Below are 14271 nucleotides of genomic sequence, written 5' to 3'. Positions count from 1 at the left end.
AACATTTGATCCGAAGATTAAGGCAGAGACTATTTAATTGTATAATAGAAAAATCTTTAAGTAAGCAGCTGCAGGGGAGATCTATCTCTGATTTCACAGGGAAGAGCTCCAAGAGTAAATTGTTACATGCCCCTTATATAGTGGGAGGTGATTATACAATCATATAGTTTACGCAACACAGTTATTTAACACAAGCAACAGTTCCAGAACACAATGGCCTTGTGTTAGGGTGCAGACATACCAGGAGTCTACGAAAGGCATAACATCACAGTCCAACACAGAACACATCCCTTGAGAAGTTACAACAGCTCACCCCAAACTCTGCCACCACAATATGACATTTGCTTTGTGCGTTTAATTGTGATAATGTACTGATATGTGATTTTAAATGGGATTTTAATTGATTATGCATGACTTCCTTTCCTTTTGTTTCCATAAAAGCCATTCTAGGGACTGTTGTTGAAAATTAGCATGAGATGGAAACACCCTAGGGATGATTGTTTGTTCATTGTGTCCATGTGTTTGTACTTGTCCCTATCCAAATCAACCAAACGACAAAGGAGATGAAAGTAGACAGAAAGAGTGATGTAGTTAGATTGGTAAAAACAAAGGATTGTTTGATTGAGAAATGTATGCATTGAACGCATACATGGGAGAAAGAAAGAGAGATGAAATGGAGAGACGAAGAATATCTTGAGAGGGTGCATTGTTGATTGCACCTGGGAATCATAGAGAATGTCTCGAAGTCCTATAAGAAGCTTTTAACCACAGCCATGTGTTAAACATAAGAATATATGGAGACATTTACGGATGCCTATACACTCCTCTTGGCATCCTGTGCAACCAGAAGGACCCCTATAAAGCCACTGCCAGGACCATAAAGTGTTTAGAGAAGTACAGCAAACTGAACTGCCTGTAAGATGGTCATCTCATTCCCATATGATGTCCATTTTAAAGCTAATTGCCATATAATGTGTAATGGAAAAGGATCTATGGGCAGCCAGTGAATAGCTGTAATCATTACTGCCCGTAGTGTGTGTGTGTGTGTGTGTGTGTGTGTGTGTGTGTGTGTGTGTGTGTGTGTGTGTGTGTGTGTGTGTGTGTGTGTGTGTGTGTGTGTGTGTGTGTGTGTGTGTGTGTGTGTGTGTGTGTGTGTGTGTGTGTGTGTGTGTTTATCCCTGGAATGAGTGTCTGGTGCCACCACAGTGTGACAGCCAGCCCGGCAGGTCTTTTATGTGCTGAGGTTAGTGAGGTGGAAACAGCCAGGGTGGAGGATGTGAAACAGGGAGCTGTTGGTTGGTCGATAGTTGTTGACTACCAGCTTCTATGCTCGTTTATTTGTGTGTCTCGCTCGTCTAACAAGACCACCTTTTGCACTTGTGTTTTTTGTGTCATCATTGGTTTAACATCTATTCTCACACTCCCTCCCTCTTCCTCTGTCTCTCGCTCTCTCTCCAATAAAACAAATAACACAACGCCTCTCCCCTATCTGATCTAGGTAACCTAGTTAAAGCATATTTATAATGTAACTTCACCATACTGCTACGATTGGATAGGGCGAGGCTGTAACTCCACTCCTTCTCACATCTCTTTGCGTCTCTCTCCATCACTCATATCACTTGGAGCTGTGTACTGCTACTATGAGAACTAGCTCAATGGCGATGTAATTTGCTACCAAGCTATAAATGTGCATAATATCTAACAAGGAGAGTGAGGGTAGGAAGAAAGAGGAAACGACAATGCATGTTCTGTCTGAATGTCTCAAGTCTGCCCATTAGGCATTTTAAAACACTTCCTTCTTTCCTTATTACGACAAGCGTCTACTTCCTACTATTAACTGTCAGTTTACGGATACGATTGCTGCTGGTCAGATTAGCACAATAGTAAATAGCTAACTTTACACCGCAAGTCAGATGGCTCGTTGCTGAAAATGCTGCATGTTCAAAATGATAACCAGCTAACACTAGCTAGCTACATTGGCTCTTAGCAAAGATAATGGATATGCTGACAAGATACAGTACGTGTCTTCCGCCCTAACAATAATTGTCCACAAAGCGGCATGGTGGGCTGTAACTCCCACCTATCCTTTCTTTGGATCAATTTTTAGAATCTTCGATGAGGGTTGATTACACAACCGCCTGTATTCAATGGAGAGAGATGCTATGCTACTAGCCTCATGCCATGAATATGCATAGTTATCTCAAGATAACTCCGATATAAAGTGTTTTTTCTCAAAGTTGCCAGAATGTGACGTGTCGTACTTGTATCAGTACACTCGTAACAACTTAAGCATTACAAAACATCTATTAGATCAAATTAACCTTACGTAGAAAAAAAGCCATACATGTTTTTGTTGACCAAATTCGACACTCATTGACCTCAATACAAAAATGTCCTTGCTTGGTGGGCAAAACAACGAATAAAACGCCACCTGCTGGAGAGAGACAGATTTTTGGCCGAGTTGAGCCTCTCTCTTCCTCTTCCTCTCTGCTATTAGCTCCTATCTGATACCTTAGCACCATGTTTATCTAGCCAGCTAACTAGCATGGTAGCTAATATAGCTAGCTAGCTAACACCACAGACGAAAGGGTTAGTTATTCTAATCGTCGCTAATTGGTCACATAGCTATCTGCTTAGCTAGCTTCCTTATTGCATGCTTCTCCGGGCATGTCGACACGAGCCTTATTATTAGTGAATTAATTAAACTTATATTTGCAACAGAAGTTCGATTTTGGTCACTGTGTCAATTCACCCATTTCTCAATACTGCACCTTTCTGTTGTAGAATAAGCTAGCTTGCTGCTTCTGATTTTCTTCTGCATTGTGCAGTGCTCGTGGCTCAGGCAGAGGGGACTATCAGCAAAGCCAATAGAGTTAGACAATAGACTAGAAAAGGCCAACATCGTCCCGATAAATCGGTTCAGACGATTATTTGTCATCTAATATGTATTATAAACTGGGTGGTTCAAGCCCTGAATGCTGATTGGCTGACAGCCGTGGTATATCAGACTGTAGACCATGGGTATGACAGAACATTTATTGTTACTGCTCTAATTGCGTTGGTAACCAGTTTATTTAAGTGATAATGCCTGAGGAGATATTGGCAGGGGTGTTGTTAGGCATGAGACGAAGTCAAGGTCTGACAAACCGTGCCAATATATCCTCCAAACACCGGCTTCTCAGGCATTATCACTTTTATACAAAGGGTTACCAACATATTCAAATAATGATTGACATATTTTCATTACTTTATTTTGATGAATGTATTCATATCATTTCGTCCTTCCACAATATATATTCCCGACACAAATCTAAGGTTGCTACCCAAGCCGGCTGGTCGTTCGTTCTATTGGTTTGGTTACCAGAGACGCGACCCAGTCGTTCAGTCTTTTTGTTCTGTATCTATGGACGCGACCCAGTCGTTCAGTCTTTTTGTTCTGTATCTATGGACGCGACCCAGTCGTTCGTTCTAAATGTTCCATTGCCATACTGGCTGGCAACGTTCTTATCCCTTGCTTGCTAGCTAGCCAACTACGGATAATTTACAGTCACATCAAACAGTGCAGACAGAATAACAACAGTAGCTGCATTTGTTAAGCAGTTTTTCTAGTGACATTTATTCGGATACATCCATAACAATGAGCTAATGAGGCATGATTTCGCCTGGCATAGAAAATGTGCTCTCTCGTTAGGACACGGTTCAGAGGAGCTAGCCAACAACACAACTAACACAATAACTTCAAACTAAAGCTGGAAAGACTGAAAACTAGCTGCACTTCGTTTCGTTTGACCTTTTTTCAATTGACATTGTTTTGTATATATCCATAAAAATGATTCATGATTTCGACTGGCTGAGAAACGCTGCCTGCCTCTCTCTCGTCCCGACTCCTGACACGTTCATTACTATGGGACAGTTGGAGATCGAATTTGAATATTGAAACAATGTTGCAAATGCCGGAGAGACAGACCGCAAGGTTTATACAAATCTCCGCTATTGAAAACTAATGTTAGTCCAAAAGAAATGTGACATAATGTCTAGATGCTTTTTATAGTGGAGATCAAGTTTATAACTTCCCTGCCTATATATATATATATATATATATATATATATATATATATATATATATATATATATATATATATATATATATACTGTACTCTATATCATCTACTGCATCTTGCCATCTTTATGTAATACATGTATCACTAGCCACTTTAAACTATGCCACTTTATGTTTATATACCCTACATTACTCATCTCATATGTATATACTGTACTCTATACCATCTACTGCATCTTGCCTATGCCGTTCTGTACCATCACTCATTCATATATCTTTATGTACATATTCTTTATCCCTTTACACTTGTGTGTATAAGGTAGTAGTTGTGGAATTGTTAGGTTAGATTACTCGTTGGTTATTACTGCATTGTCGGAACTAGAAGCACAAGCATTTCGCTACACTCGCATTAACATCTGCTAACCATGTGTATGTGACAAATAAAATTTGATTTGATTTGCCTGGGCTGATGAGACAGTGGATTGCGCAGTCAGATGGAACAGAGTAAAATAGGCATTTTAACATCATAGATTTAGTCGGTGGTAACTTGTGGAATATGGCCAATATACCACACCCCCTCGTGCCTTATTGCGTAAGTAATGTTTGTATCCGTGTAAGACTGTAATGTCATTGATAATGTTTTAAAATGAATGTACATGTTAAAGTATTTTTCTTTATGAGTTGGACCCCAGGAAGACTAGCTGTTGCCAGTAAAATCTACATCTAAATCTCTCCTTACCTTTCCCTCCAGGTTCTCCCCAGCTGCAGGACAAACACAAGCATTCCAGAGAGAACTCCTGCCTCTCTTCCAGGGAGAGACCCGTCAGTGCCATCTACCCCAATCCCCTAGACCCTGCACAGGTGAACACACACGGACAAATCAATAGACAAAGTATAGTTATAATACCTTTTTATTAAGATCTCTGCAGTTTGAACCCGAAGAGCTGTTCAGCAAGCATGACATGTCACTCACAGTATGGATTTCTCAAAGTTAAGACTAAACCTGAACTCCACAAAGTCAAGATATCTTACTTTCCTTTATGGATTTTGTAGCTTCAGTATTGTGCTGTCTCGTTTGATTTTTCTAGAGGGCGACCCCTCATCAAATAGGTGACACCACACTACCCCGAAGTGATCCTAACCTTTCTGCACCAGACAAAGGTAAAACATGTCTCATTGTCTTGTATGTCATCTCAGTCATTGTCTCCATCTCTCTTTACAGTACATGAGTGTATATAAGCCCAAAATCATTATAACACCAAAGTATCCTTGCCTATGTGTCGTACCAAGACACTAGCGTGCTGCTTAACAGTCGCTTCTCATCCTCCAGTCGGTCAAAGAGATCATAGCTATGGTCATCTGTCCGGACATGAGTGTAGTTGACAGACTGACCGGTGAGAGTGTGACAGACTTTGTCTGGAGAGTAGACATCTGCTTCAATGACAGCCTCTCCTCACGAGGTCTGTTCCCTCCCAGCTCCATCAGCATTCACAGGCAACAACAGACACGTGAGGAATCCCAAATGGCACCCTATTCCTTAAATAGTGCACTACTTTTGACCAAGGGCCATGGGGCTCTGGGCCAATAGGGTGCCATTTGGGATACAGACACGTTCAATTGATGCTTCTTATTTATTACTATCAGAATGCGTGAAAACATGTTTATTCCCCAAGGGTTGATGGGATATGCCTTTTCAGAAGGCTATGCATATGTATAAATGCATATGTGTCTCAGTTTTTTACCCACCGATGTCCGTTTTGTATATTTTGTATGTTATATAAGCGCTTTATATTTTTACATATTCCAGTGGGGCGGCATTTCAAATCTAGTTTGGAAGGGCCCTTGTGTAATTAAGAAAAGTTCAGCTGTTTGATTGCTTTCTGTGAACTTCACTGAAGGTTAGAGGTTCAGGGAAAATTAATGAAATTAGTATTTTATAGAAAATACACAAAAAATAATGTCAAACCACAAGCACAGCGGTGTGCCTCTTGAAGGTGTATTCACTTAGCTCAAGTGGAAATGCACAAACCAGGCAAACCTGCTCTTTTACACCAGTTTGTGGAAGTATGAACTAAGCACAGGAAGAGCACCTTCATATTAACAGGAGAGAACAGGGAAGTGTTATTTACAGTGGGATTTCTCTCACTGCATTCTTAACAGCACAGCAAGCGTTTAAGACCAACACTTGTCAGTTTCATGATATTCAGTACATAAGAAGATTGAGGTGTGGGTGATTGTTAATAATAATAATTCATCATTTGGTGGGTGCTTGTATTTGTCCTATTTCACACATGTATTAATTGGAAATGTGTTTTTTGCATATCACACTCTCTCTGAGACACCCTCGGAGAGCTCGGTCACACCCAAGGTCTGCCATTCAGCAGGGATCATGGAGCAGTTAGGATTAAGTGCCTTGCTCAAGGGCACATTGACCGATTAAAAATAAATAAAAATAATAATAATCTTCACCTTGTCTGGGATTCTAACTAGCAACCTTTCGGTTACTGGCCCAACGCTCTAACCGCTAGGCTATTTGCCACCCCAACAAATTTAAAGGTGCAGTCTGTCAAATCTCCATCTGACCATGCTTTATATTTAGGCTAAGAAAATCTTGAAATGTAGTAACTGTGTCATAAATCATCAGTTACAACAACGGACACGAATCCCTACCTCTGTTATTACATTTCCTGTTATCCACTATGATTACTAATATAGATCTAGATTCTGGTCTACATCATCTGTTGTGTTCTGATGTGTTGTGTTGTAACTCAATGAGCAGTGATTGATGCATGTCTGTCTATATGTTTGTACACCAACATAGTGAGACCCACCTTCAGTAGCTGGAGTCTAGACAGTGTAAAAGAGGTCAACAACACACAGTTCTCTGACTCTGTGGGAAAGTTGCTCTGTCCCCCTGTCCCTCCTAGGCCACCATACTCAGGTAAACCAATCAGAACACTCGACCAATGAGGAATGGCACTAATCCTTTCCCCCATCTTTTGACACCTGGTGCTTCCACCTGCTCTCTTACAAGGCTCGTTGTCACGCTGTCAACTCTCTGCTATAAACTCAGCTGCTCTCTTCTGTTCCTCCTGGTTTGCTTCTATAAATAACTTCTCCTTCACATGATGTACACATACTGTGTAATAATGGTCTGTATTCTAGCCTGGGTGCCTGTCTGTTTCTGCTCTAGCCAACTTATTGTCCTGCCAAAGGCAACCATCTAGCACTGTTGAGTACACAAATAGTCCAGTACCCAAGCTATTTATTCCTTCTCCTTATTGTAAATAATATTTTGTTTTTCTGAACTGACTTGCCTAGTTAAATAAAGGTTTAATAATTGACTATCTGACAAGCTTTGGTCCAGGAGAAAAAACATAAAACAATCTATATGATTGACTTTGATTGCAGTAGAATCCCTATGTACAAATAAATTGGTCAAGCTCACGTCATAAAGCTGCGAATACTTTACTTTATGAATGCCCTTTATCTGAGCGGGAAAACCAACAACAGCCTAGAGGATATATTTTTCCTCTGCTATGACGCCTGCTACTCTATAATTGTAACTATATAGTATAATAACTGTAACCAGTTAGACTCAACTATACTATAAGATTGTATAGATGAGCCTTCTCATTCATTAAATCCCACAACAGCAGGCCTACACACACGCAAACAGACACATGCAGCGCACAAACACACACACACACGCAGTGCACACAACTCCCAAACTCCCACTTCTCAAACCCTGAGCTTGACCATTTCAGTAAACTTAGACTTGTTATTATATTTTTTTGAGCTTTATATTTATTTTGTGATTCACTAGAGCTGACTTGTCCCCCTGTTGTAGCGTTGAATTGAGTGTTTTGCCCTCCAAAGAACAGCTGTTGGATGTATAAACAGCTTAGTGCTGACTAAGGACCCGCGCCTGTGCGATTATTTGATTCATAGATGCCCAAACCTACTGAAGCCCTCAGCTGTGGAGGACTCACTCCAGTGTCATCAAGTCGACTGGTCCAAAGTGGTGGCAGGATTTAAACGTGCCCTCTTTTCTCTGTTTCTCTCTGGTTGACTGTCAACAGGCTCTTCAGCCAAGACTATGAGGTCGCAGTCCCCAGTCCCAACGTCCAGATCGCCACAAAAGGTTGGTGTTGTGTGTGTGTGTGTGGTTGCATTTACAGTTGAAGTCGGAAGTTTACATACACTTAGGTTGGAATCATTAAAACTCGTTTTTCAACCACTCCGTAAATTTCTTGTTGACAAACTATAGTTTTGGCAAGTCGGTTACTACATCTACTTTGTGCATGACACAAGTCATTTTTCCAACAATTGTTTACAGACAGATTATTTCACTTATAATTCACTGTATCACAATTCCAGTGGGTAAGAAGTTTACTGTGCCTTTAAACAGCTTGGAAAATTCCAGAAAATTATGTCATGGCTTTAGAAGCTTCTGATAGGCGAATTTACATAATTCAATTGGAGTCAATTGGAGGGGTACCTGTGGATGTATGTCAAGGCCTACCTTTAAACTCACTGCCTCTTTTCTTGACATCATGGGAAAACAAATGAAATCATCCAAGACCTCAGAAAAAAAATTGTAGACCTCCACAAGTCTGGTTCATCCTTGGGAGCAATTTCCAAACGCCTGAAGGTACCACGTTCATCTGTACAAACAATAGTACGCAAGTATAAACACCATGGGACCATGCAGCCGTCATACCGCTCATGAAGGAGCCGCATTCTGTCTCCTAGAGATGAACGTACTTTGGTGCGAAAAGTGCAAATCAATCCCAGAACAACAGCAAAGGGCCTTGTGAAGATGCTGGAGGAAACAGGTACAAAAGTAGCTATATTCACAGTAAAACGAGTCCTATATCAACATAACCTGAAAGGCTGCTCAGCAAGGAAGAAGCCACTGCTCCAATTCCGCCATAAAAAAGCCAGACTACGGTTTGCAACTGCACATGGGGACAAAGATCGTACTTTTTGTAGAAATGTCCTCTGGTCTGATGAAACAAAAATAGAACTGTTTGGCCATAATGACCATCGTTATGTTTGGAGGAAAAATGGGGAGGTTTGCAAGCTGAAGAACACCATCCCAAACGTGAAGCACGGGGGTGGCAGCATCATGTTGTGGGGGTGCTTTGCTGCAGAAGGGACTGGTGCACTTCACAAAATAGATGGCATCATGAGGTAGGTAAATTATGTGGATATATTGAAGCAACATCTCAAGACATCAGTCAGGAAGTTAAAGCTTGGTCATAAATGGGTCTTCGAAATGGACAATGACCAAGCATACTTCCAAAGTTGTGGCAAAATGGCTTAAGGACAACAAAGTCAAGGTATTGGAGTGGCCATCACAAAGCCCTGACCTCAATCCTATATAAAATTTGTGTGCAGAACTGAAAAAGCATGTGCGAGCAAGGAGGCCTACAAACCTGACTCAGTTACACCAGCTCTGTCAGGAGGAATGGGCCAAAATTCACCCAACTTTTTGTGGGAAGCTTGTGGAAGGCTATCTGAAACGTTTGACCCAGGTTAAACAATTTAAAGGCAATGCTACCAAATACTAATAGTGTATGTAAACTTCTGACCCACTGAGAATGTGATGAAAGAAATAAAAGCTGAAATAAATCCTTCTCTCTACTATTATTCTGACATTTCACATTCTGAAAATAAAGTGGTGATCCTAACTGACCTAAAACAGGGCATTTTTACTAGGATTAAATGTCAGGAATTGTGAAAAACTGAGTTTAAATGTATTTGGCTAAGGTGTATGTAAACTTCCGACTTGAACTGTAAGTGCCCTCTGGTGTATCTCTGATGATGCTAATCTGAGTGGACTGTGCACTACAAATAGGGTCAAGAGGACAGCATGGGATCAGAACCCAGAGTCCTTCATTCCAGCAGTAGATGACTCATTTGATCCTGTTTGCGTGCATGCTTGTCTGAATGTGTGCGGGTTTGCGTACATACATGCGTGCTTGTACGTGGTGTATGTATTTTTGCATGCATGCGTCCATCTTTGAGTGTGTGGTTACTGGGCTGTGACAGATGACACTGATCCAGTTGGCAGTACAGTGGCCAGCCAGCCCAGCTAAACAGCATCCTTCTCACCACTAAACCACTCACACACACAATTTCACGAGTTTAAGTACCAGGCATTAAAATGGGTTTAGAATATTTATTGAGGAAATGGAATGGATGTTAGAATGAGGATTCAGGAGGGGAATGAGAATGGACCGGATGAAGTCGAGGACTGCAGATGAAGGATCCAAGGTAGGGTTTGGCTTTGAGTCTCAGGTAGACATCATCGCCAGGCCGTGGTAGATAGGCTGCTGTGGTGATGGCAATCACTCCAAGGAGATCCTTGGAAGAACCTAAAAGATACCAGATAGAAGGTAGAGAAGGAGCAATGCAAGACTTCAAAAGGCTAGCAACACCACGCAACATGCACTGCAGAACAGAGTGGAGTCCGATTAGCAATGAGTAGCAGCTGATGCTTGTTGAGTTGCTAGGGAGCTGCGTTCAAGGTAACAGGTTAAAGTGTTGCATTCAAGTCTGGTCCTCTCGCCTGATTTTTTGTTAATTCTTAAGACCATAACAACCCTCCAGCTCCCTCTCTATGTACCCAGAGGAAGAGCCTCTTCATTATATATCCCTGAACCTGGTACAACTACATGTATTTATAGTTCTCTCCATATTTTATGAAATAACTGCCCGGTACCTTTGCTAGAATCCTTTATGGGTTGTGGGCTGGCTGCTGGTGAAGATATGGTGTTGAGGGTTGAGGCCAAGGGAGCTTTGTATGTACACTACATGATCAAAAGTATGTGGACACCTGCTTGTCGAACATCTCATTCCAAGATCATGGGCATTAATATGGAGTTGGTCCCCCCTTTGCTGCTATAACAGCCTCCACTCTTCTGGGAAGGCTTTCCACTGTGGGGACTTGCTTCCATTCAGCCACAAGAGCATTAGTGAGGTTGGGCATTGATGTTGGGAGATTAGGCCTGGCTCGCAGTCGGCGTTCCAATTCATCCCAAAGTTGTTCGATGGGGTTGATGTCAGGGCTCTGTGAAGGCCAGTCAAGTTCTTCCACACCGATCTCGACAAACCATATCTGTATGGACCTTGATTTGTGCACAGGGGCATTGCCATGCTGAACCTGGAAAGGTCCTTCCCCGAACTGTTGCCAGTAAGTTGGAAGCACAGAATCGTCTAGAATGTCATTGTATGCTGTAGCGTTAAAATGTTTCTTCCAATGACCAATGACATTCCTCCTCCAACAAACTTTACAGTTGGCACTATGCACTTGGGCAGGTAGCGTTCTCCTGGCATCTGCCAAACCCAGATTTGTCTGTCGGACTGCCAGATGGTGAAGCGGGATTCATCACTCCAGTCCAATGGCGGCGAGCTTTACACCACTCCAGCCGACGCTTGGCATTGCACGTGGTGATCTTAGGCTGCGGCAGCGCGGTAGATGAAACGTGGAAACCCATTCATGAATCATAATAAAAGTTATTGTGCTGATGTTGCTTCCAGAGGCAGTTTGGAACTCGATAGTGAGTGTTGCAAACGAGGACAGACAATTTTTTTTCACCACGTTTTTCACCACTTGGTGGTCCCGTTCTGTGAGCTTGTGTGGCCTACCACTTCAAGGCTGAGCCGTTGTTGCTCCTAGACGTTTCCACTTTACAATAACAGCACTTACATTTGACCAGGGCAGCTCTAGCAAGGCAACATTTTCACAAACTTGTTGGAAAGGTGACATCCTATGACGGTGCCACGTTGAAAGTCACTGAGCTCTTCAGTAAGGCCAATCTACTGCCAATGTTTGTCTATGGAGATTGCATGGCAGGGTGCTAAATCTTACACACCTGTCAGCAACGGGTGTGGCTGAAATAGCCGAATCCACTGCACACATACTTTTGTGTATATAGTGTCTGTTAGGGCTGTCCCCAACAACAACAAAAATCTTGGTATATCGAGAGTCGTCTCCTTCTTTCGACCAATTGATTTTTCCATATATAAATAGACACACCCTATGTGTTTGAATAACATTAACTAGAAATGCACCGAGCTTGTCTGATGCTTCAAGCACCATGTTTGATTAAATAATTACGACACACAAATGACTCAAGAAAGAGCCCGATGGTCATATTGTGTTAAAAAAATGACAGCCAGTGCCTGTGTGACTGGCGCATGTTGTCTCTCTCTCCTCCTCCTACTGCAGTGAAAAGGCACCACAGCACAGCAAGTGTTTATTGCGCTGTGCATGCTAAAGCTGTAACATCATGTCAGCCATTTAGTTTCTTTCTTGTTTCTGACTGAAAAGTTCTGTTACCGAAACCCCTAATTTGTTTAAACATAACATATTCCTTCATCCCGTGGCTCTTTTTTACGTGAAACATGTTAGCATCGCATGCATGAAACCAACAGGGCCTGACCTATAGCCTATCATAATCACATCAATAAATTGGCTATAACAACCTCAGAACGCAGTACGTGACCGCAAAATGGATACGGAAGACGTGAAAAAGTCACTCCAAATGGGCAACTGTTTACTGGTTGCTCAGGAGGGAAAGGGGAAGTCTGTGGAAGACATTTGACTTGGTTGTGGAAACTACGGGAGATCAAGAAAAAGCAGGGTATAGGAGCAAGCGTTGTGTGACTATCTGTGCCAAACTGTTACTGTATGACTTTCTGACCATTTGGAACAGTGTAAACAACACCAGAGTCTGTTCTAATGGGGGGAAAAATATGTATAAAGCCTTTATTACGGCAGACTTAAAACATTTGCATGAATTCGTGAATTGTGGTTTATTTTTGGTTTTGGCTGATTATTCAAAGCTCCATTTTTGTTATTTCATTTGAAAACTAAAATGCTTGATTGCATTTCAAAGCCTGAATATCTCGTATGCTGTGTGATGGAATGAACGAACGGATGAATGATTGATTGATAGACACAGTAGCTTAGATATTGGAAATATAGGCCTAAATATGTCGGATAAAGCAATCTGTGAAATTGCTTTATCCGACATTTTGCCGTTGCATGAGGCTTGGTTCTCACGGAATCAGTAGGCTATTAAATAAACACTCGAACAGGCAACAAAAGCAAGATCTGTCTTATTTCTGTAGATATAAACTCAGCACAAAAAGAAACATCCCTATTTCAGGATTCTGTCTTTCAAAGATAATTTGTAAAAATCCAAATAACTTCACAGATCTTCATAGTAAAGGGTTTCAACATAGTTTCCCATGCTTGTTCAATGAACCATAAACAATTAATGAACATGCACCTGTGGAACGATACTAACAGCTTACAGACGGTAGGCAATTATGGTCACAGTTATGAAAACTTAGGACACTAAAGAGGCCTTTCTACTGACTCTGAAAAACACCAAAAGAAAGATGCCCAGGGTCCCTGCTCATCTGCGTGAACGTGCCTTAGGCATGCTGCAAGGAGGCATGAGGACTGCAGATGTGGCCAGGGCAATAAATTGCAATGACTGTACTGTGAGACGCCTAAGACGCCTACAGGGAGACGCCTACAGGGAGACAGGACAAACAGCTGATTGTCTTCGCAGTGGCAGACCACGTGTAACAGCACATGCACGGGATCGGTACATCCGAACATCACACCTGCGGGACAGGTACAGGATGGCAACAACAACTGCCCGAGTTACACCAGGAACGCACAATCTGTCCATCAGTGCTCAGACTGTCCACAATAGGCTGCGAGAGGCTGGACTGAGGGCTTGTAGGCCTGTTGTAAGGCAGGTCCTCACCAGACATCACCGGCAACAACGTCGCCTATGGTCACAAACCCACCGTCCCTGGACCAGACAGGACTGGCAAAAAGTGCTCTTCACTGACGAGTCGTGGTTTTGTCTCACATGGGGTGATGGTCGGATTCGCGTTGATCGTCGCAGGAATGAGCGTTACACCGAAGCCTGTACTCTGGAGCGGGATCGATTTGGAGGTGGAGGGTCCGTCATGGTCTGGGGCGGTGTGTCACACCATCATCGGACTGAGCTGGTTGTCATTGCGGGCAATCTCAAAGCTGTGCGTTACAGGGAAGACATCCTCCTCCCTCATGTTGTACTCTTCCTGTAGGCTCATCCTGACATGACCCTCCAGCATGACAATGCCACCAGCCATACTGTTCGTTCTGTGCGTGATTTCCTACAAGACAGGAATGTCAG

The 14271-nt window shown here is 42.3% G+C and overlaps 1 protein-coding gene across 5 annotated transcripts in view; it reads left to right on the top strand.

Moving 5' to 3' along the window:
* The window catches only part of dock4b (dedicator of cytokinesis 4b), a 146813-nt gene that overhangs the window by 128205 nt on the left and 4337 nt on the right, over positions 1-14271 (top strand). For 4 of the 5 annotated variants that reach the window (XM_071386971.1, XM_071386968.1, XM_071386969.1 and 1 more), the window contains 4 exons: positions 4812-4921; positions 5149-5221; positions 6882-7001; positions 8143-8204. In XM_071386971.1, the coding sequence (XP_071243072.1) occupies positions 4812-4921; positions 5149-5221; positions 6882-7001; positions 8143-8204 (365 nt within the window). The remainder of the gene's footprint in view (positions 1-4811; positions 4922-5148; positions 5222-6881; positions 7002-8142; positions 8205-14271) is intronic. The other variant, XM_071386970.1, reaches the window with a different exon arrangement.

This window comes from Salvelinus alpinus, chromosome 37, assembly GCF_045679555.1.
Source record: "Salvelinus alpinus chromosome 37, SLU_Salpinus.1, whole genome shotgun sequence".
Lineage (NCBI taxonomy): Eukaryota > Metazoa > Chordata > Actinopteri > Salmoniformes > Salmonidae > Salvelinus > Salvelinus alpinus.
This window is presented reverse-complemented; position numbering and strand designations above follow the sequence as displayed.